Source organism: Miniopterus schreibersii (assembly GCF_964146895.1).
Source record: "Miniopterus schreibersii genome assembly, chromosome: 4".
Taxonomy (NCBI): Eukaryota; Metazoa; Chordata; class Mammalia; order Chiroptera; family Miniopteridae; genus Miniopterus; species Miniopterus schreibersii.
The window spans coordinates 24,675,324-24,703,323 of NC_138105.1; the positions used below are offsets into that span (position 1 = coordinate 24,675,324).

The window sequence follows — 28,000 nt, forward strand, 5'->3', positions numbered from 1 at the left end:
TTCCTCCACTGAGCTTGGAGCCCCAGATGGAGGAGACCCTCCATGTGGAGCCCCGAGCCCTGGGCAGCAAGGCTGGGTCGGGCTGGGCTGAAGGCAGGCAGCACAGGCTGAGGTCTAAGCTAGGAAATCTTACCCCCTCCCTCACCCTCCACCCCGTCTCCCCGAGAAATTTCTGACATCCGAAAGGAAAATGAATCTGCAACTTAAATGGGTCAGCCTCTGCTGACAGTGACGCTGGTAGTTCATGCTGGACGCTTTCAGTTGAACTTTCCGTGGCGATAAGCTTTCCTTAACTGCTGGAGGAGGCTTTTGGCAAAGTGGATCACTTCGACCTTGGTGTCTCGGACAGGCTGGCTGGAGACCTGCTGTAGTGACAGAGAGGCCAACGCGTTAGTGGGACGACGCCAGGGGCGCTCCGGGGTCAGAACGTTGCATCCTCAGAGAAGACCCCATGAGGTGGGTACTGTCATGACTTTGATTTTACAGATGTGGGTAGGAGTCAGGAGCCCTCATGCCCAGGTCCTGGAAATCCCAAAGGCCATGTCCCTGCTGCCACAGTGGACCTCCCTGCCCCCCAGGTGGGCGCTTGCCTCAGGTGCTCAGCCAGGTTTCCCTGGAGCTCCTGGGGCAAGTCCAGGGCTGGCAGGAGTGGTGCAGGGAAGGGTGTGGGGCAAGGGCCTTACCCCGGCTGAAGTCGTCTGCTGGCAGAGTGTGTTCAGCAGCCTCTGGGTTTTTTGGATGGCACGGCAGTCAGAGATGTTCATCAGTGAGTACAGGGCTGCGCAGTACTGCAGGGAGGAGGGTGCAGTGTCAGGCCCCGTGGCGCCCCAGCCCTGTGGCTTGGGTGACACCTTCAGTGAGTTTATGGGAGGAGGGGTACTGAGGGGTCTGGTGGAGGTGGGGTCCGGGTGGTGGGAGGGGAGAGAGTAGCTCTTTAAACTTGCTTAGAGCCCCCAGCCCTGTGAGCAAGGCTCAGAGATGAGCCCAAGGCCTTGGGGTCCCAGTGTCCAAGGGGTCCTTACCGGGCTAGCTGTCAGGTTGACACTCCACACCATGCTGCCGTTGCAGAGGGGGGCCTGAGGAAGCAAAAGACAGTGAGCACCCCTGATGTTACACTGAGGCAGGCCTGGCCCCCTCAATGCTCCTGAACCCCATTTTCCTCTCTGCACAGTCAGGGAGACCCATTCTCTAGGGGCCTTTGAGAGAAAAACGGAATGACTAAGGGACAAGCCTTGTGTGATACTCGCCATTGGCCAGGGTAAGGGGGCAGAAGCCACCAGGCTGGTCAAGAGGGGGCCTGTGGGGAAGGACCGGCGGGGGCAGGTGAGGGAGGGGTGGCCAGGCCAACAGGGTGGAGGCAGTGGGATCTAGTGCACAGACACCTGCCTTCTGAACTGGGGACACCGCAGTTCAGAGCATGGGCACTTTGGTGTTGGCCAAGACTGGTCTGAACCTGGCTTTTGAGAATTAACTTCACTGAGGTTAAACGGGGTCATCACACCTGCCTCCTGAGGTGGTTGACGGGTGGAATGAGATGTAAGCACCCAGTACCAGGCCTGGCTCACAATCAGTGCTCAGACGTGTGAGCTGTCACCACTGGGAGAGAAGCTGCCCCTGCTGCTGAACACTTCCACGAGAATGGGCTCAACTAAGACGCTGTGAATAGCGGCCCCATTACTGCGTTCAGATCCCGTTGGCAAATGCCAGATGGTTCTAAGCTGGTGCTGGCCCTTCGCTTTCCTCTGTTCAGGAAAGGCTGAGTGGGAGCTTGCCGGGGCAGGCAGGGCCAGGCCTGGGGAACAAGTGGTCCCTGGGGCTCTCCCAGATTCCTTCCTGGGTCCATCCCTATTGCTGCATCCCCAGCCTGGCTCCATTCTCTCCCTCGTGACCTGGCCCCTGGTCCTTGGGGCTTCTTCCTGACCCACAGGCATCTTAGCACCAGGCCCAGCCGTCATGACCCAGACCATGACCAGTACACTCCCCAGAGTCAACCACCCCACACCGTTAGAGCTAGGACCCTGGCCAGAGGGCACTCACCTTCTGGGTGATGTTGTCCAGCTCCTCAATGAGCTCCTTGAGGGCCGTGAGGGGGCGCACCGGGCCTGGGGAGGCGAAACCGCTGCAGCAGGTGAGAACAACGACCAAGGTCAACCAGAGCGCCATGGAGCCCAGAGCTAATGCAAGAGGAGCCAGGAGCAGACACGTAGGCTGGCCTGAGCTGAGTGGCTTGTGGCCTTGGTCTCTTGTGGCAGCTTTTATAGGCCCAAGTGATGACGCTTCACACCCTGGTCTCTGCTTTGCCAGGCACTATCTAGAAACCACATCTTTACTCATCTTAATTTTACTTCGTGGAAAATCCATCGTCGCATAAAGGAAAGTGTTTGATTTCTTGTGGACTTAATATTGAGAGGGGTCTCGGGCAGTTTCAAAGATCTGGATGGGCTTACTCCAGGGGCAGGTGAAAGGGCCTAAGGGGGGCCCGGCATCAGCCATGCACCTGGAGCGCCAGCAGTCTTGCTTCGTGACCGCTGAGGGCCTGCCCAGCTCCTGTCCTCAGACTGCTTTGGGTCACCATATGTGCTAGGCTGGCAGTGTATGACCTGAGTCCACCAGATACGGGAAATTGGAGGTTTTATTTTTCAGTGAACTGGTCTCTTACATTAGCGAAGGAATGCTTGCTTTGGATACAAAGTACAAACGGAAAAAGGAGCAGAGTGAATTCTCTTTTGGGCCTCCTGGTTCCCCGCTGGCCCCGCTGTGGGAAGGGTTATAAAAATTCAGATTCCCAGTCTCCACTAAACGATCCAGTCAGATTCAGGGGTCCTCCTGAGACCTTTCCTTTTTCATGTTGCTTTGATGATAACTTGGAGCACAGGCCACCTGGACACTGGGAACCCTACCTAGGCCTTCAGTCTGGGTGAGTCCTGCCGGGCAACCCTTACTGTGCCAGGCCAGTGGGAGGCCGACCAGCCTTAGCCCAGATCAGAGTGTACCTGTTCCCAGTGCCCACCAGTCTCTGTGGGAAGCCTGCCCCATTCCTTCTGGGCGCCTCAAGTTTCCCTACTGCAGAATGAAGAGCAGCCCACCCTCTGCAGGGACCCTGGCATGTAGCCATCTCCTGCTGTTCCCTCATTTCTCTAGAAGTCCTCCAGGAACCCCCACAACAGCAGCATTTGCCTACTGGGTACTGATGTCAAGCGCTCCCCCCCCCCCACTTTCTCGCTCTCCTAAGGCAGTGCCTTCCCCTCCAGGCCCCCTCTCTGCCTGCTTGGGCAGGTTTTCTCTGTCACCTACCCCCTCTCACCCCCATAACGGGGCCCAACCTCCTCAAAAGGCCCTTCCAGGGATGCGGGAGCTGTCTCTGGCTTTGAAGCCTCCCAGCCTTGCCCCCTCTCCGCCCACTGGTCACCCTGTCCCACCGTCCCTTCTGTCCAAACCCTAAGCTTCCCACCCAGTTGCAGGCCCTGGCTGCGGGAGCTGGCCCTGCCCCTTGTGCCCCTGCCCCTTGTGCCCGCCACCCCCGTGCCTGGAGTGCTGCTTCGGGGCTGTGACCCCTCTGTGGGCCTCGGTTTCTCCGTCGGTAGAATAGGGCCAAGGGCATCTTTGCCTGGGGTCTCCGACGGCGGAAGGTGTGGGGAACCACCACGGGCTGTGCAAGTCCCCGAGCCCTGCGCCAGGGTGAGTCAGCGCCGCCCTTCTCCCCAGGACCAGCGAAACCCCGGCGGGGAGAGGTGGGCAGGGGCGCCACCGCCACCGCGCGTGGGAGACGGGCGCTGGCCCCGCGGTCGCGGCGATGCTGGGAGATAGGGGCGCGGCCTTATGTAACGGGAGATGCCCGATAAGGCCCCGCTGCGTGCAGCCCGGCCCTGCTCCATGGCCGCGCCTGGGGAGGGGGAGGGCGCAGGTCCACGAAGGTCAAAGGCGGGGCGAGGGGCGGCCAAGGGGGGCGTGGTGGGTCCGCGCGCCGGGCTGGACCCGCGGCTGCTGAGCCCCGAGCGCCCCTGCGCCCTGACCCGCGGGTGGCGCGCGTCCTGCGGCGGGCAGCTGGCCAGGACCCCCCGGGGACCGGGGGCCTGGGGGCTGGGGGTGAGGGGTGACGCCGAGCGCTCGCCCCTCTCCTGTCCCGCCCTGGAGGCGGGGGAGCTGCGCCGCGGCCCCGGGACAAGCCCCGCAAGGTTTCGGAAAACTTCCCTTTCCAACTTTCTCCAACTTTCTCCAACTTTGGGTTTCTGCTGTTGGAAAGAAAAGATGCCTCGTCAGTAGGAGTAGGGGTTAGACGAGTTGTTTGGATAATTTAAAATATAGAACTTACTAGATTTGTATTTTTATGGAAGTCACTTGTGCATGCAAGTTTAGAAGGAGTTTGTATAGCAACCGGCCCTGGGAGCGCCAGCGCCTCCCTCGGAAGCAAAGGGCCGCCGGCCGTGCTGACCGAGCTGAGCCCTGCAGGCTCCCTGAGCCCAGGCCGCGCCCCGCGCGTGCAGCGCCGCTCTGAGGACGGGCTTCAGGGAACAGGGTCAGAAGGCGGACCCTCCGGTCCCACCGCTGTGCACAGCACATTGTTCCTTGTCTCTGATCCCAGAGTTTTGTGTCTTCTGCCAGCACCCAGGAAACTGGCGACCTAACCGGTTAGCCTGCAAGTAGGGTAAAATCTCAGACCCTTCAGCTGCTGACAAGCAGCACCCCCCCCCCCCAGCCTCTTGTCCAGAAAAAACTCCACTTTGACAGTTTTTCTTGGTATTTATCCCCTCCATGTTTCCAAATTTATTGATTTTCATGTGTAGCCATTATCTGTGGTCCAGCTGAACAGTCACTTCTCGTTCCCTCCAACTGTTCTTTTTCTCCTTGCCTCCTATCAGTCAGTATACACAGATCGTAATTTCGGTCAGTCAGAAGCCTTGCCTACTATTTGCATAATTATACTCATATACTCACAGCTGAAACATGGTTCATTCTGATTATTATTATCTCTCAAAACTTATTTCCTCTGGAATTAAAAATTGTCTTGCACGTGACACCTGTATAATTTTGTTAACCAGCGTCGTCACCCCTATAAATTCAGTAAAAAAAATCCACAAAAATATTCCATAGAAAAACTGAGGGGGAAAAATTTGTCTTGTTTTCCCATTTGCTTGGTTGCCTGCGTTAATGGCAGTGACTTAACCTTGACATCTTGGCCACCTGCGTAAATCTCCTCTGAAGAGACCTGTGCAAATCAGTTCTTCTCATAATTTCGTCGTCCCGAGGAAGCCTCCTCGGAGCCCGTGGCCTGCTGTGGGATGGACAGCTGCCCTCTGACCCTTCCACACAGCTGTCCCCCTGGCTCGCCTGGCACCACTACCCTGGAGCTCCCTTTGCCTCTCTCTCATATGTCTCCCTTATTCTTTGCATCCCAGGTCTTCCTCTTTCTTGGGGGGACACATTCTAATAAACACAGAATTTCAGGCAGGAAATAATTTTCTTTCCAAAACTTGAAGGCCTGTGCTATTGCCTCCTGTGCTCCAGTACTGCTGTTCAGGAATCCAAAAGCTGTTTTGAATCCAGACCTTTTCTAACTCTCTCTCTCTCTCTGGAAATTTGTAGGCAATTTTCCCAGGTCCCATGTTCCAGATTTTACAAGGATGTGCTGTGTGTAGTTTTGTTTTCATTTACTATGGCAGGCACACTGTGGGCCCTTTCAAATAGAAACATCTTATTAAATTCTTAGAAATTGTCTTTAAAAAAATTCAGTTATCATTTATTAAATTTTGGGAAGTCCAATGCATTAAAAAAATAGGCTTTATTATTATTTTTTTTAAATTACATATGTCTTTATTGATTTCAGAGAGAGGAAGGGAGAGGGAGAGAGATAGAAACATCAAATATGAGAGAGTCATTGATGGGCTGCCTCCTGCACGCCCCCTGATGGGAATCGAGCCTGCACCCCCTGCATGTGCCCTGACTGGGAATCGAACTGAGATCTCCTGGATCCTAGGTCGATGCTCAACTGCTGAGCAGTGCCAGCCAGGCAGGCTTTATTTTTTAGAGCAGTTTTAGATTCACAGCAAAATTGAGGAACAATTACCAAGTTCCCATATGCCTCCTGTCCCCACACAGGCACAGACTCCATTTCCAGCCTCCCTCACCAGAGTGGTACATTGTTATAATCGATGAACCTGCACTGCCACATCGTTACCATCCAGAGTTCATAGTTTTCATTAGGGTTCACTCTTGGTGGTATACATTCTATGGGTTTGGACAAATGTATAAGGACATGTATCCACAGAGTATTTTCACTGCCCTAAAAATCCTCTGTGTTCTACCTATTCATCCCTTCCTCCCTCTGAACCCCAAACCACTGATCTTTTCACTGTCTCCATAATTTTGCCTTTTCCAGAATGTCACATAGTTGGAATCATATACTATTTAACATTTTCAGATTGGCTTCTTTCATTTAGTAATATGCATTTAAGTTTCTTCCATGTCTTTTCATGGCTTGATAGCTCATTTCTTTTTCAGTATTGAGTAATATTCCATTGTCTGGACATACCACAGTTTACTCATTCACCTACTGAAGGATGTCTCGGTTGCTTCCAACTATTGACAATTATGAATAAAGCTGCTATAAACATCCATGTGCAGGCTTTGTGTGGACATAAGCTTTCAGTTCATTTACACAAACACCAAGGAGTATGACTGCTGGATCATATGGTAAGAGTATGTTTAGTTTTGCAAAAAATATCTGTCAAACTGTCTTCCAAAGTGGCTATACCATTGTGCATTCCCACCAGCAATGAATGAGAGTTTCTGTTGCTCTTCATCCTCACTAGCATTTAATGTTGTCAGTGTTTTGGATTTTGGCTGTTCTAATAGATAACTCACCACTTCCCTGATGAAATATGATGTGGAGCATCTTTTCATGTGCTTACTTGCCATCTGCATATCTTTTTTTGGTGTGATTTCTGTTAAGGTCTTTGACCCTTTTTAAAATTTGAGTTGGTATATATTGCATAACAGTCCTTTATCTGATATGTCTTTTGCAAGTATTTTGTCCCAGTCTGTGCTTGACTTTATTCTCTTGAGTCCTTTGAAGAGCAGAAATTAAGTCCGGCTTATCAATTATATCTTTCATAGGTTGTGACCTGGTGTTGCATGTAAAAAGTCACCACTAAACCCAAAGTTATCTACCTATTCTCCTATGTTATCTTATAGGAGTTTATAGTTTTGACTTTTACACTTAGGTCTGTGATCCATTTGAGTTACTTTTGTGAAGGGTGTAAAGTCTGCGTCTAGATTTGTTTTTTTGCATGTGGATGGCCAGTTATTCTACCACCATTTGTTGAAAAGATTATCTTTGCTCCTCTGTCAAAGATCAGTTGACTGTATTTATGTAGGTCTATTTCTGAGCTCTCTATTCTGTTCCACTGATCAATTAGTCTGTTCTTTTACCATTACCACACTGTCCTGATTACTATAGCTTTATAGGTCTTAAAGTCAGATAGTGTCAGTCCTCTAGCTTTGTTTTCCTTCAGTATTGTGCTGGCTAGTATTTTGCCTCTCCGTATAAACTTTAGAATCAGTTTGTCAATATCTATAAAATAACTTGCTGAAATTTTGATTGGGATTGCATTGAATCTATAGGTTAAGTTGGGAAGAACTGACATCTTGACAATATTAAGTCTTCCTATCCATGAACAATGGACTATTTCTCCATTTACTTAGTTCTTTGATTTCTGTCATCAGAGTTTTGTAGTTCCCCTCATGCAGATCTTGTGCATATTTTGTCAGATTGATAACTACATATTTCATTTTTGGGGTGCTAATGTAAACAGTATTGTGTTTTTAATTGCACATTTCACCACTTGTTAATTGCTGGTTTATAGGAAAGTGATCAACTTTTGTATATTAACCTTGTATTTTGTAACATTGCTATAGTAGCTTATTAGTTCTAGGAGTATTTTATTGCTTCTTTTAGATTTTCTATTTAGATGACCATGTCATCTGTGAACAGACAATTTTATATCTTCATTCCTAATCTATATACCTTTTATTTTTTTTTCTTGTCTTATTGCATTAGCTAAGACTTCCAGTACAATGTTGAAAAACAGTGGTAAGAGGGGATATCCTTACCTTGCTCCTGATCTTTGTGGGAAAGCTTTGAGTTTCTAACTGTGAAGTGTGATGTTAGCTGTAGGTTTTTTGCAGGTATTCTTAGTCAAGTTGAGGAAGGTCCTCTCTATCCTTAGTTTTTTTTGAGTGAGTTTTTATCATGAATGGGTGATGGGTTTTGTCAATTTATATTATCATGTGATATTTAGTCTTTAGCTGGTGATGTGATGGATTACATTAATTGATTTTTAAATGTTGAACCAACCTTGCATATCTAAGAAAAAACCCATTTAGTCATGGTGTATAATTTTTTTTATACATTGCCATATTTAATTTGCTAATATTTTGTTGAGGATTTTTGCATCTCTGTTCATAAGAGATAGATTTGTACTTTTATTTTCTAATAATGTTTTTGTCTGTTTTGATATTAGGATAATGTTGGCCTCATGGAATTTATTAGAAAATATTTTCTCTGCTTGTATATTCTGATAGAGATTGTAGAGAAGATATAATTTCTTCCCTAAAATGTTTGGCAGAATTCACCAGTAAACCATCTGAGTGGGCCTGGTGCTTTATATTTTAGAAGGTTATTAATTATTATTCAATTTATTTAATCGATATAAATCTATTTGGATTGGTTTTTTCTTCTTGTGCAAGTTTTGACCAATTGTCTTTCAAAGAATTTGTCCATTTCAACTAGGTTATCAATTTTTTAGGCATAGAATAGTTCACAGTATTCGCAGTATTTATACTATTTCTTGATTATCCTTGTAATGTCCATGGGATCTGCAGTGGTGCCCTTATTTTAGGTACGTTATTAGTAATTTGTGTTCTCTCTTTTGTTCTTAGTTAGACGCTTACCAATTTTATTGATCTTTCCAAAGAACCAGCTTTGGGCCTCATTGACTTTTTCTGTTGATTACCTGTTTTCAAGTTCATTGATTTCTGCTGTAATTCTTTTTTTTTTTTAAATCCTCACCCAAGGATATTTTTTCCATTGCTTTTCAGAGAGAGAGAGAGAAAGAGAGAAACATCGATGTGAAAGAGACACATCAATTGGTTGCCCTACTGCACGCACCCAGACCAGGGATTGAGTCTGCAACCGAGGCACATACCCTTGGCCAGATCATACCTGGGACCCTTCAGTCCTTGGGCCAATGCTCCATCCACTGCGCCAAACCTGCCAGGGCCACTCTAATTCTTCTTATTTATTTTCTTCTGCTTATTTTGGATTTAACTTGCTCTTTTTTCTAGTTTCCTAAGGTAGAAGCTTAGATGATTGATTTTATTTTACTTATTTTTATTTTTTAATTTATCTTTATTGTTGAGAGTATTACAGGTGTCCCGTTCCTCCTCCCCCCCCCCCCACTGACCCCCTCCACTTCACTCCCACCCTCTTCCCAGGCCTTCACTCCATTATTGTCTGTGCCCATGGGTTATGCATATATGTATATAACTTCTTTGGTTAATTTTCTCCCACCCTCCATGCCCCTTCCCTCTTCTCTCTGAAATATGACTGTCTGTTGCCTGCGTCAATGTCTCTGGATCTATTGAGTTCATCAGATTCTTTTGTTCATTAGCTTCTTCTTAAAGAAGACCCTTCAACATTTCCTGCAGTGCTGGTCTGGTGATAATGAACTCCCTAAGCTTTTTCTTATCTGTGAAGCTCTTTATCTGACCTTCAATTCTAAATGATAGCTTTGCTGGATAGAGCAATCTTGGTTGTAGTTCCATGTTTTTCATCACTTTGAATATTTCTTGCCACTCCCTTCTGGCCTGCAAGGTTTCTGTTGAGAAGTCAGCTGACAGTCCTCTGGATGCTCCTTTGCAGGTAACTAATTGCTTTTCTCTTGCTGCTTTTAAGATTCTCTCTTTGTCTTTAACCTTTGGCATTTTAATTATGATGTGTCTTGCTGTGGGCCTCTTTGGGTTCCTCTTGTTTGGGGCTCTCTGTGCTTCCTGGACTTGTCTGTTTCTTTCCCCAGGTAGGGGAAGTTTTCTGTCATTTTTTCAAATAGGTTTTCAATTTCTTGGTGTCCTTCTTCCCCTGCTGGCACCCCAATAACACAAACGTTGGGCCTCTTGAAGTTGTCCCAGAGGCTCCTTGTACTATTTTCATATTTCTGGATTCTTTTTTCTTTTTGCTCTTCTGGTTTTGTGTTTTTTTGTTTCCTCATGTTCCAAATTGCTGACTTTATTCTCAGCATCCTCTACTCTACTGTTGATTCCATGTAAATTATTCTTCATTTCAGTTCGTGTAGCCTTCATTTCAAATTGGTACTTTATTATGTTATCGATTTTCTCAGTTATTTCCCTAATAGTCTGCTTAAACATCCTTATAAACAAAATTCTGAACTCCATATCTGTTAGCTTGCTTGGTTCTATTTCATTTAGTTCCTTTTCTAGAGATTTCTTCTGTTCTTTCCTTTGTGACATGTTTCTTTGCCTCTGCATTTTGGCTGCTTCCAGGTGTTTGTTTCTATGTATTAGGTAGGGCTGCTATGTCTCCTGGAATATGTAGAGTGGCTTTGTGTAGTAGGTGTCCTGTAGGGCCCAGTGCCTCAGCCTCCCCAGTCCCCTGAGCTGGGCCTTCTAGGTGCTCCCCTGTGTGGGCTATGTGCACTGTCCTGTTGTAGTTGAGCCTTGGTTGCTGTTGGCATCCCTGGGAGGAACTGACCCCAAGACCAATCAGCTGTGAGGACCAGCTGCAACTACAGCCAGAGAGCTGCTGTGCTGGAGACACCCCTGTGGAGCAGGATTAACTTCAGTGGGGCTTTGGTGTTCACCAAGTGTGCCCCTTGAGTGTCACTCGTGGATGTGGTAGGGTTGTCATCCAGCGTGGTCGAGTCTGACCACCAGGTGCACTGTCTCTGGGGCCTCCCGGGAGGTGCAAAGTCATCCTGTGCCAGTGCCTTGCCCAGGGCCACCCAGCATGAGCTACACAGCAAACCGTAGTTGGCTGCTACTTGTGCTGGGCTTGGAGGTGTCCAGGAGAGGCCAAGCTGTGAGCCAATACAGGCTGCCACTAGTTACAGGCCTGGAGCCACTTATCAAGCGGTATGGGACACAATGCTGCTTGTTTGAGAGATTTTAGGAAAGTCCTGAGCATGAGGCTGGAGAGGCCACTTGCATAGAAAAGCCCCTGGAAATGGCCTGGATGAGCTGCAGGTGGGGAGGGGCGGGGCCTCTGGGAATCACGGGGCGGGGCCAAAGGTGGGAGTCAGGTGCTGGCGATTCAAATATGGCGCCTGCCTGCCGGCTGTGTGCGGGGAGGACTCGCCACAGGAGCCATGGCCTCTGCCAGCCCTTCTGCCTGGGAGGAAGCCGCCCCTCCACCTCTAGCCCCGACTTCAGGCAGGTTAGTTCCTCCCCGAGTGTCCCGGGTCCTTTCAGGCTGCCGCCCGGCGCTGGGCTCAGAGGGAGCGCGTCCGAGTGAGTCCGTGCCGGGCCCTTTAGAGGAGCTGCTGGGGCTCCCGCAGCCTCCGCGACCCTCAGGGACAGTCCCCGCTGGTTTCACAGCCCGGAGTTGTGGGGACGTCTCTTCCCAGACTGGAGCCCTGGGCTGGGGACCTGCTGTGGGGCTGGGACCCCTCCCTCCTATGGGAAACCCCCACCACCGAGATTCCCTCCCGGGTTTCAACTGCAGCACCGGGGCTGGGCCCGCGGCCTGTCTCTTCTATTCAGCCCCGATCCGCCCGCGTCTGCGCCCCTCCTCCTGGTCTCGGTGCATCTTCAGCTCCCTGGTTGCGGGGCTTCTGTGCAGCCAGATCTCAGGAGGCTCTGAGTGCTGGTGGTTCTGTATTTTAGCTGTGATTCTGATGTGGTTGCGGAGGCGGCGGGCGCAGCTGTTACCTTGCCTCCATCTTGTTTCTCTCCTAGATGATTGATTTTACATCTGTCTTGTTTTCTAATATATATTCAATGCTATAAATTTCCCTCCAAGCACTACTTTCACCAGATCCCACAAATTTTGAAAAGTTGTGTTTTCAGTTTCATTTAGGTCAAAATATTGTTTAATTAACCCAAATAGCTCTTCTTTGACCCAGAGTATTCAAAAGTGTTTTGTTTAATCTCGACATATTTGGGGATCTTCCTGCTGTCTTTCTGTCACTGGTTCCTAGTTTAGTTCCACTGTCGTATGGGAGCAGACACTGTCGGGCTGCTGTTTGTGTGACTGTGGTGAGGTGGGCTTTAAGGCCCCAGGCGGTGGTCCGTCTTGAACTTCCTGTGTAAGCTGAGGAGAATGTGCATTTCTGCCGTTGGATGAGACGGTATGCTGTCTGAAATTAACATATTAATATTCATATAGCGACTCCTGCTTTCTTTTGATTGATGTTAACATGGTACGTCGTTCCAGCTGGGCCACGCCGGCCAGCGGTGATGCAGGATTCTTGCCTGGTCCTGTTCATACAGCGCCTTTGGCATGCCAGCCCCTGCTTCCATTTTCCCTAAGGAAAAGTAGCTGTTAGTTTTATTGAGGGTTCTCCACTGCTCTCTCCGCTTCCAAGATTCTCTTTGTCTTCATTTTTTTTTTTTTTAAATCCTCACCCGAGGATATTTTTTCCATTGCTTTTCAGAGAGAGTGGAAGGGAGAGAGGGAGAGAGAGAGAAACATTGATATGAGAGAGACACATCAACTGGTTGCCTCCTGCACGCGCCCTACTGGGGGGGGGGTGTGTATGGAGTGAACCCACAACCCAAGTATGTGCCCTAGACTGGGAATTGAACCCATGACCCTACGGTGCATTGGCTGGTGCTCTAACCACTGAGCAACACTGGCCAGGGCTTGAGTGGATTTTTGTTCATTGTATTCTTCACCTGCCTAACTTCTGCCTGGTTCTTTTTAAAAAATATAATTTCAATCTCAATGATAGTCTCTGTTTGGTGAGACACCATTCTCATGCCTTCCTTTAATTCTTTAGACACTGTTTCCTTTAGTTCCTTGAATATATTTATAATAGTTGATTTGAAGTCTTTATCTGGGTTTCCTCAGGGGCATTTTCTTTTGATGGACTATACATTCCTGTTTCTTTGCACGTCCTATAATTCCTGTTTGAAAACTGGACATAATAGGATGTGTCAACTCTGAAAATCAGATTAGCCCGTCCCCAGGGTTTGTAACTGTTGTTATTGCTACTTATTTGTTGACATTCCTGGAGTAATTAAGTAAAGCTGATTTCTTTGTCATGTTTGGTCATTGAAGTCTCTACTTAGTTAGCTTAGTAGTAAGTTAATGATTGGACAGAGATTTCTTTTGGTGCCTTGAACTAATAAGTTTTGAAGCCTTTGTTGAAGGGCTGTGTGCGTGTGCGTGTGCGTGTACGTGAGAGAGAGAGAGATTGAGATTGAGATTGTTTGGTCATGTTTTCAGCGCTCTAGTAGGCAATTTATAACTGCGCCGTAGCCTTCACTTCTTGCCTAAGTATCAAGGTTGGCCAGAAGTCAAAGCTTAGGGCCTCCTCGGGTCTTTCCTGAGAATGCACAAAGCTCGGACACACACAAGAACTCCTAGACTCCCAGGAGTATGTTCAATTTGTCAAAGCCCTCGTGGACATTTCCTTCCCCACTTTTTCCTTTTAAGTTTCTCCTTAGCCCCCTGTTGCCTCAGGCAGCTGCAGCGTTAACCAATTACCATTGATTGGCTACAGCAGGTAGGGCTGTTTGCAGTCAGCCTGCCTTGGGTCAGGTCGGCCGGGGATGGAGAGTTTCAGTGAGCTGCAGACGGGCCCAGCAGTGGCAGTTTCCTTGGGCTGAAGATTTGGGGGAGCTCCAAATCCATTCTGCTTCCTCCAGGGGCCGCTGGTTTTCACAGGTACTGTAGTTATGTTGGTTTTCAAAGCTGCCACAGAGACAGGGAGAGGGGATGGGATTGGGGCATGTTAAAATGCACTGGCTTTTCTTACAGAGACTCAGCTGTTTTCCTTGATGAAACACTCCTTGGCTTGTTGCAGGCCTTTAGTTTCCAAAGTTCTAAAAAAAAGTTTATTTTGACTTTGTTCTCATTGCTTTTATGGAGAAGCGGGTTTTTGGCAGCCTTTGTTGTTCCCTTATGGAAGTAGAAATCCTTTATATACTAAAACCATACATTTAAACTGACACTTTGGATTCAACCCGCTACAACTGGGTTCTTTTTGTAGCCTTCCCCATTCCGGATATGCAAACGTCTTTCTTCAACAGTGAGACACTCAGTTCTTATTATCTACAGTGTACGTATGTGTTTGATTTAGATATACAGTGGTTCCAGAATTGCTAACCCACGTCCCTGTGAGAAATATTTATTTCATTTACTTTTAAAAAGATGGCTGGTTGCTGTGTTGAGAGCAAACTGTGGAGGGCAGGACCAAATCGTCAGAGCAGTTCGGTGGTTCCCCAGATTGTTCAGGTTGGATGGTGGTGGCCTGCGCCAGAGCGGTAGTGGTTTGGACTCTGAGGCATGGTCAGATTTGAGACATATTTTGAAAGTTGCAACCATAGTATTATACTAATGGATTGGATGCATGATGTGAGATAAATAGAATAAAGGGTGATGCCATGGTTTTGTCTGAGCAATTGGAAGAAGGGAGTTGCCATTAATTGAGAGCCTATCAGAGGTGCAGGTTTTGAGGGAAAGATTGGTTTTGGTCATTTTAAGTTTCAAATGTCTATTATTCAAGTGCACTAGATGTCCAGTGGTCAGCTTAATGAGTTAGGAGCTTAGAAGAGATCTGGACTAGAGACTTATCTGAGGAGTAGCATCTACATGATTATTGAAGTTGCCATCAGGGTCATACCTCTAAGAATTTCCAGTGTGCTCCATCCCACCTGTATCTTCTGCTATGTGTCTCTCTGTCAAAAGGCATTTTCTTTTTTCTTTTTTTTTTTAACTGTAAAGGGCAGCTCTGCTGGTGTCCGTGGCAAGCCAACAGCTAGCTTGCCCGGAAAAGCCCTGTTAGTGCCTCTCGGGAGTGGGTATATACATACACACCCAGCTCTCGTGCCCCTCGGGTGGGATAATTCTGAAACACATATTCTGCCAAATTTCCCAGTCTCCCTGTGGGATTAAGCCCCAGTTACCTGCTAGGGATGCTGGTTTAAAGACACAGTCTTCATTGGCTGCCTTCACTGTATAATTCCCACAGGCTCCTACTGTTTACTTTTGCTGGAATCATTGTTTTAGGTTCTGCTTCTGGGAGAGCCCAAACTAAGAAAATAACTTTAAGGCCATGAGACTGGATGAGATCAACAAACAAGGGGGTGCAGAGAGGAAGGGGGTGCAGATTCAGGCTGAGCACAGAAGCACCACAACCCCAAAGGGTGAGGGGAGTGGGGACCAGCGGAGGAAACTGCATGCGCAGGGAGAGGGCTGGGGCTGTCGGGAAAGTCTGAGGACAGAAGACGACAAGGCTGCTGAGGGTCTATGCAGACGGTGATTTCCAGATGTACCCGGGAGAGAGGCACAGGAACGGGAACCCCCAGAGAAGCGGTGGAATGAATGGGCAGGATCCTGTGGGCTCAAAGAATTGCTGGGGGGAGGCCGCAGGAGTGAACTGGAAAGTGTCAGGTGCAGGAGACACTTCCAGTCGAGCCTGTGGAGGCTGCAGTTACTGTTATTACAAGGACTGGACTTGGGAGTAAGACTGTGGAGTGTCTCTCTCTGGGGGAAACAAGAAGCCGAGAGGCCGGGGGTTTGTATTGGAGGGTGACAGTGACCTGGGCGAGGACACCGGCAGGGAATAAGGGAGGGGGCATCCCAGGCTGGGGACTAAGGGTAACTGCATAAGAAAGAATAAGCTGGAGGTGGCAGCTTTTCTTGAACACTCGGTGCTTGCTCTGCGCCGGGCATGCTAAGCAGCAGCGAAAAGCGAGAAGGGCGCCCAGCCCCTGCTCGCCCCCAGGTGCCAGGGGAGCGGGGAGAGCGAGCAGCCGCCAGCAGGGCTGCAGGGGAAGCCGAGCCGGGAACCCGGGCTCCAGCTTGGGAGGCCTGTTTCACTTTGTTCCACGGCCCGTGTTGGTCCTGAGTTGCCACTTTTGGTCATTCCTGTTGCAATGGCTAGAGCTTTCAAAAACGTGTTGATAGGAGGCAACTGGTTTTATTTAATGGGAATGCTTCATCTTTTGCTGAGTTTAATTTTGATTTGATGACAACATTAAGAAAATGTTCTCTCATTCTTTGCAATGTTACGAGTTTGCTAAAGCTAGAAGATCGTCAGTTTTATCCAATAATGTCCAGTGTTAGGTGTCTGTCAGAAATTTTCCCCTTGGGCTTTATGTTGATGATTTAGGAACAGGCTTCTCATTTTCTGAAGTAGTCTTGTACTCTTGGGATAAAAACACCTTGGTTGATTATGTGTATTTCAATTATGACCAGAATTGGTTTGCTTTTAATTTATGAATTCCTGGATCTGTGCTCAGAGCGAGAAGTGGTCTATTTTTTCTCATGGTACCTTTGTCAAGGTCATGCTAGTTTGGTAAATATGGGTAATTTTAGTGTTTGAAAGCTCACTGGGATGACTGAACATGGTCATGAGAAGGGGCCTTGGACGGGAGGCAGGTGGCTGGAGTGGTGGCTTTGCCACTTGGCCCTTTCATCCAGGGACTGGGTGAGGGTCTAGACGAGCCTTTTCAACCAGGGTTCATGGGAACCACAGAACACAGAAAGGAATTTGAGTACAGTGGTGCCCTGGTTTTCAAACATCTCCGTTGACGAACATTGCGGATGTTGTAAACCCCGAAGGAAATGCTTCGGTTTTCGAACACGCCTCGCAAGTTGAACATGCCACACGGCTTCTGCCGAGGGCAAGATCCTGAGGCCCAGCTGGCAGCTGCTGAGTCCTGAGCACCCGCACAACACAGAGGTGATATTTGGGCTTCTTTGGTGACTGTGTGCAATCAGTCTGTGCTCAGCTCAGGGGCGCTCTTGCAACCAATTTGTTTTTGTGACTGTGTGCAATCAATCTGTGTTCATGTCATCTCAGGAGCCCTCTGCCAGTCACCCGTTGCTGTGAGAAATGGATAAAAGCTGCAAAGCCAAGGGAATCATCAACAGAACAACAACAGAGGTGAAGAAGGAAATTATCTCCAAACCTGAAAGTGGTGTCCATGTATGTCACCTGGCAACGCAGTTTGGTATGGCCAACTCTACAATTTGTACCATCTTAAAAAATAAAAAGCCATTAAAGGAGCCAACGTTGCAAGAGGTGTTAAAACACAAGACAAAGAACACAGACGATTGAAGAAGTGGAGAAATTGCTTTTCATATGGATAAATGAAAAACGGCCAGTGACAGCATTTCTGGGAGCATGATTTGTGAAAAAGCTGTACATTTGCATGCTGACCTCATCAAAAACACCCCTGGAACAAGTGCTGAGAGAGATTTTCAAGGCAAGTAGAGGGTGGTTTGAAAAGTTTAAGGGAAGTGGCACACGCAGTACGGTGAGACACGGTGAAGCTGCCAGTGCCAACAAAGACGCCGCCGACCCATTTGTCTTGGAATTTAAAGATTATGTAGAGGCAGAGAGTTTCCTTCCTCAACAAGTTTTCAACTGTGACGAGACAGGCCTCTTTTGGAAGAAAATGCCAAAGGGGACCTACATTAACAAAGGAGGAGAGATCATTGCCAGGACACAAGCCCATGAAAGACAGGCTCTTTTAATATTTTTTTTTGTGGGAATGCAAGTGGGGATTTTAAGTTGACGCCTTTGCTAGTCTACCATTCTGAGAACCCCAGGGTATTTAAGAAAAACAATGTCATAAAAAGCAAATTGCATGGGATGTGGAGAGCAAACAGCTTGGTTAACCAGGCAATTTTTTATTGAGTGGGTTCATGAAGTGTTCGGGCCAAGTGTAAAAAAATGCGTACCTCCAAGACAAAAATCTTCCAGTGAAGTGCCTGCTTGTTAGGGATAAGGCTCCAGCTCACGCTCCAGGCTTGGAGGATGAGTTGATGGGACAGTTCAGTTTTACCGATGTAAAGTTTTTGCCCCGCAACACGACTCCACTCATCCAGCCCATGGACCAGCAGGTCATATCTAATTTTGAGAAGCTTTACACCAAAGCACTGTTCCAAAGGTGCTTTGAGGTGACCTCGGACACAGCTAACCCTCCGAGAGTCCTGGGAGAATCATTCCAATATCCTACATTGCTGGCGTCTCATAGACAAAGCACGGAGGGATGTGTCTCACAGAACAACGAAGTCAGCACGGGAGAAACGGCCAGAAGCTGTCCCTGCGCGTGTATTTGAGGGCGCTGAAGAGGATGCTCCTGTTGCTGAGGATACTGTGTCCCTGGGGCAGTCCACGGGCTTGGAAGTGAGTAGCGATGACGGGGAGGGGCTCGAGGACCACAGGACTGAACCCGCCGCAGACCTTCCAGACGTTCTGACGGAGCAGCAACAGGCAACTGAGGAACTGTCTTCGGAGGAGGGAAGAGAAAGTGTTTCTATTGCACTGATCAAAGAAATGTGTGCGAAATGGGTTGAACTGCAAATTTTTGTTGAAAAACATCACCCTGATGAAGCTGCTGCAAGTCATGCCCCTGACACTGTCAGTGATAATGCTGTGTCTCACTTTAGACAAATTTCAAAACATCGGAAAAAGCAAATGTCAACTGAAAAGTTTTTAGTGAGGCAAAGATCCAGTGAGTCTGGACCAGGTGTCAGTGGCGTAAAGAAATCAAGGGGAGGAATGGCAGGAGAGGAGCCACCTACAGTGATTCTGGAAGAGGCCACAGAACACCTGAGGAAAGGTCAGCTATTGTGACTATTGAAGGGACCCCCATCCAAACCATGACTATCATCATTGCAGGTAAGAAAAAATTACATTTTCATTTTTATCATCTATAGTACTGTTTTTACATCCTGTTAATTTATTATTGCTTTTACAGTACAGTATATTGTGTTTATTGCTTTCACTGTGTATCATTTTATGGATCTGTGGTATCACTAGATAGTAAAATTCATGTTAAATTGTTGCTTTAGGGGTTGACTTTAAAGGTCTGGGACAGATTAATCCATTACTTTCTATGGGAAACTACGCCTCGGTTTTCGAACATTTCAGAACTTGAACGGTCTTCCAGAATGGATTACATTAAAAAACCGAGGTACCACTGTAATTCTTTTTTCAATTCTCCCAAGGATAGTACATAACTAGTATAATTTTATTTGCATAGAAATTGGTTACATACAGTGGAGACTATATTAATTTCCTATCGCTGCTGTAACAAATTACCGCAAACCCAGCAGCTTTAAACAATACAAATGTATTCTCTTACAGTTCTGGAGGTCAGGGGTCCCAAGTCAGTTTTACTGGGCTAAGAGTCAGGGTGCCAAAAGGGCTGTTCCTTCAGGAGGCTGACGGGAAAATTGGTTTCTCTGACATCTTTAGCTTCTAGCGGTCAGTTGTATTCCCTGGCATGTCACCACTGCTTTCTCTTCTGCAGATCGGCCTCTGCCTCCTTCTCACGAGGATACTGGTGATTACACTTGGGGTTTGCCAGGGGAGTCCCCCCGCCTGAAGGTCCTTAGCTTTAAGCACATCTGCAAAGCCCCTTTTGCTATATAATATTTACAGGTTTCATGGACTAAGACCTGGGATTTTCGGAGGCCATTCCTCAGCCTACCACAGGTACGTTAGGACCTCCGAGCTTTTTTTTTATACTGAGTTTGTTGGGGTGACATTGGTTAATAAAATTATATAGGCTTCAAGTGTACAGTTCTATAACACATCATCTGCATATATTTTGTGTTCACCACCCCAAGTCTAATCTCCTTCTGTCACCATTTATGCCCCTTTAAGGATCTTAGAGCTTAATTCTCTTCTAGACCCTGGCTGAGAACGGCTGTCTAGACCATATCCTCATTAGGAGTGCAGATGACACAAACCTGCCGCATGACTGCCAGGCTCTGAATGATCAACACCCAATAGTCTAACTGAAAAGTGTGTAGCACTCCGTATGCAATACTTGTGCGAGGCTTCAAGAAGCCAGCTGGCAATCCCAAGGAAATTTGTGATTGGGCTTTTATTAGAAATGACATCTGGAGTGAAATGAGACCGGCTCTTCCACGTCTGGCTGGAGCCCACTGGGAGCAGGTCCAGATGTTGTGAGCCTTGCTTGCCTTCCACCCTGCCATGCACCCCTGGAGAGCCATCGGGGTTGATGTCGAGGCTGAGATGATACACAGTGTAGACCTACAAAAGTTAGATTTCGTGATGGCAGATGAGGCCCCAAGTGAAAGGAGGCCTTGCTCTTGGTCAGAGTCTTCCAAAGGTGGGTGTGCACAGGGGGGAACTTCCTCTCTACAGAGCCCTGAGTCTGGATGACAGCCTACAGGGATATGTGGGGAGGGAAGATGGTGGATATTGAACTAGAAGACTATTTAAGGTTCCCGTGAAACTCTGAAGCCCCATTCACTTCTTAAAATTTTAGTTGGGGAAACTGAGGCCCAGACAGGGAGGTCACTTGGCTGGATTTATAGTTAAGAGTGTAGCATACATTAAAATCTCATAATTTATGGTCATCCTCAGATATTAATACTGAGAACTCAGGTTTTTAAAAAGATTTTTTAAAATTGATTTTGAGTCCAGCTGGGCGTGGCTCAGCGGTTGAGCATCGACCTAGGATCTAGGCGACGGGGGTTCGATTTCCGGTCAGGGCACATGCCCGGGTTGCGGGCTCGATCCCCAGTTGGGGGTGTGCAGGAGGCAGCTGATCAATGACTCTCTCATCACTGATGTTCCTATCTCTCTCTCCCCCTCTCCCTTCCTCTCTCTGAAATCAATAAAGATATATTTTTTTAAAAAATTGATTTTGAGGGGGGAGAGAGAGAAACATCGATGTGAGAGCAAGACATCGATCAGCTGCCTCCTGCATGCCTCCCACCAGGAGCCCACAACCCAGGCACGTGCCCCAGCTGGGAACTGAACAAGCAGCGCTTCAGTGCAGGGGACAACATCCCACCAACCTGGCCACACCAGCCAGAGGGATAACTCAGTTTTTTAAAACCACATCCAAGGAAATAAACTTAGTGGTAACATTTAACACTGATTTTTAAAAAATGCCAAAACCATAAATCTTGAAGGCAAGAACCTACTTCTCAACAGTGCTTTGAGAACTGAAGGGTCGTAGCTTCAGGCCCAGGGAATCACACACTAATGCTGGGAAGGGAAGAGAAGCTGAGCCGGACTGTGCTGCTGCGGAGCCCTGCAGGCCTGTCAGGCTGCCCAGAAGGGGGTGAAGTTCAGGAATCAGTCCAAATTTCATGTGAAACTATTTTAATCATTTTAGAACTTCTCATTCAAAATCCTAGACACAAAGCTCCTTTTAAAGAATATATTTGCTTACTGACTCCGCTGAGACCAGAAATCAGCAGTTGCCTGAGGATCTGTGTTTCTAAGGCAGTTACATCTTGAGTCTTTTTAATGAACATAAGATCCCAGGGAGCTAACGTTGCATTTCACAATCTCTGAGCACTGATCCATGTTCTTCTTAATCCTGTAGAACTTCTCCATGTACTCAGAACGCCCCAGGAGCTCCACAAAATCTTCATCATGAGTGATTATCAGAAGCTGGAAGTTACGTTGCTGTGAGCGACTTTTTATTATCCTGAAACAATATATTCAGAACATTTTGTTTAACATTAAAGGGCATAAATAACCCTTTCCTTTATTTGAAAAAGCTACTGAGAACTTTGTCTAACACATGATAACAGGGCTTTTCCTGTGCCTGAGTGGCAGAGCCTCTGACAGCCCTGCAGGAAGTGGGGGAGGGGTGGGGTGGACCGGGCCTCCAGCCCCCCATTAGGAGCCCATCTCCTCTTCAGGCGGTAGGGGTGCGGGGCTTGACTCTTCACGTAGGTCTGGCTTGCAGAACGGGAAGAATACGTGATCTAGTTTCTTCCAGAAAAGCAAAGTTCCACTAGAGCAGACGGAAATGTTCTACCGGGTTTCCCTCAATATCTGCGCTGCTCAGCTTTAGGAGTTGGACTTACTCCTTTCCTGGGGTTTTCTTGACCTGTGACTAGTCTTCTCTGGAAGAAAATACTTTTCTTCTTTTTGAGAAGACTACAGGCAAGGGGAATAACACATGCGAGCCCACTGCCTTCTTATGAGCTGTGTCTACTCAGAATTCTGCCACCACCAGGCCCTAGATGCATCATGAGCATGACACACAGGCCTGAGTGGGTGGACCGAGATAACTTGTGCTCATGATCTATAGGCTGAGGTAACCAGCTCCGAGGCTGAGACCTGAGAGGCTTTTCTTTCAGTCAACCACATATACCCCTTGTCTGGAGCTGGATGCACTTAGGTTTCAAAAGCACTAGCTCTTACTTGCTGGTAACACAGGACTACTGGAAGGTGGCTGGAGAAAGGTGGCTCTGTGGCTGCTCAATGCTCCCTCTGGCCCAATCCCAGCCATCAGCCAGAACATTATGTCTGCCAGGAGTACCTGAAACAGCGCTCGCCTTGGGAAATGCCTTTCCCCTGCAGCCTCCCCCACAGGTGGATGTGCTGCAAGGTGTGTGCAACTTTACCCTTTCTGGATTCTATTCAACCATGAATACACCTTTCGAATAAGAACTGTCATTCCTCATAGATGTCTGACGCATGTGGAAAGCTGAGGAGACAGTCCCAAACCACTGCGATCACCTAGAATGTTTTAGCAAGTCATGGTAACTTGTGTACATGACGCTGGGCCCCTGGTGGGTTTACAGGAAAGTCAAACCAAACCAGAAAACTCACCGCAGTTTCCCTATGAATACACTCAGGGAGGTGCAGGATGTGTCTGCTGCTGCTGGTCACCATCTAGTCCTTTTTAAAAAATCTGATAAATTACTATCAAAAAGTAAAGCCAACCAGCTTCTCCATGGAAGACACATCTAGAGAGGGGTTTCACCACCGAACTCTCTCAATCTTAGTTTAAAAACTATCATAACCTGTCCCCAAATTTGAGAAACTTACTCAACCAGAGCATGTGCAAGAGATTCAATGTTTTCTCGGTCAAGATTTGTTGTAGGCTCATCCAAGGCAAGGATGCCACAGTTCAAGCAGAATGTTTCAGCCAGCGCCAGGCGAATGATGAGTGAGGCTAAAACCTGGAAAAAAGCGCCAAAGCCGAGCTGAGCTGCGCTGCACAGACCTTTTCTCATTCCCGGTAGGAAAGTGCGCAGACCTGGCTACATCTCTTTGGTGGGAAAGGTCACAGGGCCACAGACCTTAGGTAAATCACTGCTCTTTTGTTCCGGAGAGCCTGGCACTATGACCCAGACCCATGTTCTTCCAGAAGGTGAACCATCAAGTGCATTATCTCAGCTTATTATTTGCAATAAAATAAAATGCTAAAAGCAACGCTGATCCCCACCCCCTTCTCTAGTAAAATCAGCTATAACAAAACTCAAAATCCCAGGTGTGAATCAGAAATGCATTGCCATTTACTTGTAACTAATAATTTTAATAATGGTATAAGATTAACTACCTTAAAAATTCACAACCTATTTTATTTTCCTGATAATGAGGTTTGTCAGGATCTTGGACACATTACATTTTCCAGGGTCTCAGAGACCTTTTATCTCTTAAGAGTCTTTCTATGCTCTGTGGTCCAAAAGAGGCACCTAACCTACACCATGCTCTAAACCACACATATATGTTTGTGTATATAATTTTGAGATGGAAAGAGAGAATGAATTATTGGGCCAAAGTATCAGGAGTAGAGAAGTATGGTGTTATTTAAACTTACCAGCAGGAAACCTAAGCAACCAAAATGGAGGCACTTTCGTGGTTAATAGAAGCCTAATAGTAAACCCCTCAGGCCCAGCTGAAACCACCTGAGGGTACAAGGCACACAGAATTAAGAGTGAGGGATGTTCTAGGAAGTCTAAAGTACCTTTGTGTGAGCTGTAAACTCCCTCTCCCTCTGAATTTGTGAGTAAAGGAGAATCAGTGAGTTAGTGATTTTAGAGCAGTGATGCCTAGGGCAGGCTGGCCAATTGTAGGAGCCAGGGCACAGCTTGGACCTTGGCACTTCTATATTGAATCCTACCGGTGCCACCTCCACCACCACCTACTCAAGGCGGAGTCTAACTGAGGTCCTGGCCCACCTCTACCAAACCATCTGTCTGTCTTCTCCCCCAACACCAAGCAAGCAATTACTGCTAATTAATTTTTATAATTTAGAGGAGCTATAGGAAATCTACTTATGTTCAGAAAATATTTTTTGAAAGTATTTTTAATACAAAGAGACATGTTTCAAACTATGTTTTCCCATTCATAATTACCACTAAAAATCACCAAAGCAAGTAGGGGATACTGATTATAGATCACAAATTTGTCATTTTTTGCAGACTATGATTACGATAATAATCTGCAGATGCCTCGAATTGGTATAGCTGTCTAGGCTGACAACAAAATACATACATGCATCGAGTGTCTTTAGGTCAAAATTGAAAACTATTTATGAAAATAGCTTGGTTAACATGAGCATCATTTTCTAGAATTTTAAAAATTTGTTAAGAAAATCAAGGGTCTAGAGATGTTATCATCTTCCACTTCCAATCTGAAAGGAGGAAGCTCAAGAATCTGTGGCATCTTGGGCGCAAACCTGTGCACAGGGAAAGGACCCAGCCTTGCTCCCAGGATGCAGGTCCCACTTTTCTGACTGTTAGATGTCTCTCCTCTTCCTGATTTGCTCTGTGCTCCACACCCAGAGCCTCATGTAGAGGCGCCCTGCAAGCAGCTGAGTCTGTGTGTGTGTGGTGGTCTGCAGGCCCCAAGGCTAGGCTGGGTGGTGTTGGGGAACTCAGTCATTTAATGGGGCTGCTTTCTCAATGAGATGCTCATATATTGTAACGGCTCATCTGGCTCAACCTAGGATATGTGGATACATGACCGACTCTAAAACACACCTCCTCCTACCCCCCGACTTCTCTGAAATCAGGATGCATCTTATAATTACAATTGACTTTCTTCTTTCTTAGCGCACATAAAATAGTGGTGTGTCTTACAATCAATGACACAGTAACCTTATTCTCATAAGGAATGCTATAGAACAATGAGTGGTCTTCAGCTCCTTATTTTATATTTAGCCTATCCTATGAGAAAGTCTTAGGCCCTTCTCCTAAAGGCCTAATTTAGGTAAAGCTGCAGGAAATGCCGGTTAGAGGTGGGGGAGTGTAATGAGGGGAGTGATCCCGACCTTGCACGTGGCAGCCAGGAGAGCTGTAAAGAGCCTCCCACCACTCCTGGGCGGCGTGGCTGCTTCCACAGCACTGACATTGCTGCTCTCTGTCAATTCTTAGTAAAGGTGGCTCCCTAGGTCCTTAAGATACCTGCCTTCTGTCCAGCACTGCATCGTCCTCGCATATCCAAGGCCGTGTCTCCCTTCAGCATCACCACTCGGTAGTTGTAATTCCGCCGTTTATCAGAAGCTGATACGTTTTCATCAGCATCAGACCGAATTTCTATATATTCAATATCTGACACAGAAGGAAGAAGATTCAGTGGAACCTACACTCTGTAGCCTTTTGTCATTCGCCAACACTGTCAAATAAGCCCAGGAACATTTTGTGAGGCTGACATCATAGGGGAAAACCCTGGCTCATTTGGAAACTTCTCTGGCTGAGAGGATTCACGAGGATTCCTGGCTAGAAGCAATCCAGATACCCCAACCCTCAGTCTCAGCGCTGCCTTTCTTAGTTCTATTGAGTTTCCTCCTGATGGTTTTCTCATCACATTTTGGCTTATCCCTATCGACACTCAACAGAGCCTATTATGTCATCAGCTAAATATAATGTGCATTGTAGCCAAATATGTGAGGTCTGTCAGGCTCTGGAATAGAAACCTTTGCATATCTTCTTGCTACAGGATGTTGCCAAAATAAGAATTCTTAGAACACATCAGAGATGTTCAGTAAGGCATCCAGGAAGTAATACGGCCCAATAAGAAGTTGCATGGGTGAGAGCTGGGACAGGGCTTTGGAAAGAGCACGCGTGACACATGTCGGTTACCTTGTCCACGATAGGTGCTCCGCCAGAGGTCACGGATGATTTTATTGATTTCTTCCATTTTCATACTGTGAAATTTCATTATTGCTCTACAAAAAAAGCCATTGGTAGGTACTTTAACAGAATAATACTAAGATCATATATTATTATATGTAATAGTAATATATTAAAATGTGAAATATATAATAATGTATGTAATAATAATGTAAATAACATCGTAACATTATCATGAAGTAACTTCCCTGATATTATCAGTGATAAAAGTAGGATAAGGTAAGAGCTAGAAAAAATAAACAGAGCCAAAATCTTGCTGCTTGGCTAATAACGAAAACTGCCTCATATTTCCAGAGCTCCAGGGTCCCTACCCATCTCCATTTTTACGCTATGATATGATAAACACTCCCTTAAATACACATATAAATACTGTGAACACTTCATAAAACCATTTTTTAGTAGACTTGTTCTTAGTCTTATTGGAAGGACTGATGCCCACCAGTTGCAGGAAGACCTGCTGAATGGAAGAGTAAGAGGGGAAGGGGTGTACAGGGTCCCCTTACTCTATGGGGAAATAGGCGAACCTTTGGAAATGCAGTCTTTTCCCTCTTTTATTACTATTAAGGTTAACCAAGAGTCAGCTTCTTAGGCTGCTTGTATTCCTCAGATCTCTGAGCTTTTTAATCTATTAGAAGCTTTGGTACAGAAAGGGCAATTTAGAAGCTTAAGCTGAGCTGAACCTCGAAACTTTTATTTTCCCTTCCTAGTCAAAGATTCAAAAATCCTAACTCTAAATATGGACACCCCTCCCCCACCCCCTCACAACACTCTTAAAATTAACTAGTGGTTTCTAAACCCTAAAAAGAAGGAAAGAAATGTTTGTGAAAACAAAAGAGCCTTCAGAGTCTAACATTCTTCTTACTACTGTCACCTTTCACCAGAAAGCCTAGGTTCCTTGGAAGGAGGCTATGAACTACTGAATGCTGCCCAGTGACAAACAGGCAAGCATCGGTGCCCCTGCCACACAAAGGATGTGAGGCAGCCTTACTTCCACTTGCAAGCCTCTTATCTGATACATACAAAAAAAGAAACTGAGTGTAATGCCTCTGCACAATCACTTCATGATCTTCTGGTTCACCAGCCAAAGAGAAAGAAATGACTCAACATAAATACATTTTAAATATCAGATGAAGAATTTTGAAGTAATAGACTAGAAAAACCACATTCTGCTTGTTGATGAGAATACAAGTCTCCATTTTCTACTTTATACATCTGTCTCAGCCTAACATTTTATACTGTTTTCAAAGGACGGAGACAGCCCTGGACGGTGTTGCTCAATGGTTAGAGCATTACCCTGCGCACCAAAGGGTTGCGAGTTCAATTCCCAGTCAAGGGCACCTACCTGGGGTTGCAGGTTCAGTCTCCAGACCCTGTCAGGTCTTGTACGGGAGGCAGCCAATCAATTTTCTGTCTCTTCCACCCACCCCTGCCCCTCCCTCCCTCCTACTCTCTAAAAATCAATGGAAAAAATATTCTCAGATGAGTATTAACAAAAAAACATAAATATTTGCTAAAACACACACACCCACGCTCAGAAAATGTTCTTGGGACCAATCACGTAATCCATAGTGCTGTGTTTTTTTAAATTAATCTTCATCCAAGGATAGGTTTTTTAAATTGATTTTAGAAAGAGAGGAAGGCAAAGAGGGGGAGAGAGGGAGAGAAACATTGATGTGAGAAAGAGACATTGATTAGCCAATTCCTGTATGCACCTCAACTGGGGATCGAACCTGAAGCCTAGGAATGTGCGCTGACTGGGAATCAAACCTGCAACCTTTTGGTGTACTGGACAACGCCTAACCACTGAGCCACCTGGATGGGGCTGTAATCCATAAGTTTATATATTACAATCCTGATTTTTCAAATGACTTCTTAAAACAGTCATCT

The 28,000-nt window shown here is 46.7% G+C and overlaps 2 protein-coding genes across 2 annotated transcripts in view; both read right to left on the reverse strand.

The window, feature by feature from the left end:
• Positions 1 to 257: 257 nt before the first annotated feature.
• IL13 (interleukin 13) lies at positions 258 to 2,361 on the reverse strand (the record flags this gene model as incomplete). Its single annotated transcript, XM_081134036.1, has 5 exons — positions 258 to 365; positions 684 to 788; positions 1,023 to 1,076; positions 2,038 to 2,252; positions 2,346 to 2,361. 5 exons carry the CDS (start codon positions 2,359 to 2,361, stop codon positions 258 to 260), a joined length of 498 nt encoding a protein of 165 aa, XP_080990162.1.
• Positions 2,362 to 17,857: 15,496 nt separating this feature from the next.
• RAD50 (RAD50 double strand break repair protein) overlaps positions 17,858 to 28,000 on the reverse strand; it is a 69,857-nt gene continuing 59,714 nt past the window's right edge. Inside the window, exons 22-26 of the mRNA XM_081135667.1 lie at positions 26,063 to 26,148; positions 25,389 to 25,531; positions 23,022 to 23,155; positions 21,155 to 21,666; positions 17,858 to 18,477 (exon numbers count right to left, since the gene is read on the reverse strand). Coding sequence (XP_080991793.1) covers positions 21,480 to 21,666; positions 23,022 to 23,155; positions 25,389 to 25,531; positions 26,063 to 26,148 — 550 coding nt within the window. The 3' untranslated portion in view covers positions 17,858 to 18,477; positions 21,155 to 21,479. The remainder of the gene's footprint in view (positions 18,478 to 21,154; positions 21,667 to 23,021; positions 23,156 to 25,388; positions 25,532 to 26,062; positions 26,149 to 28,000) is intronic.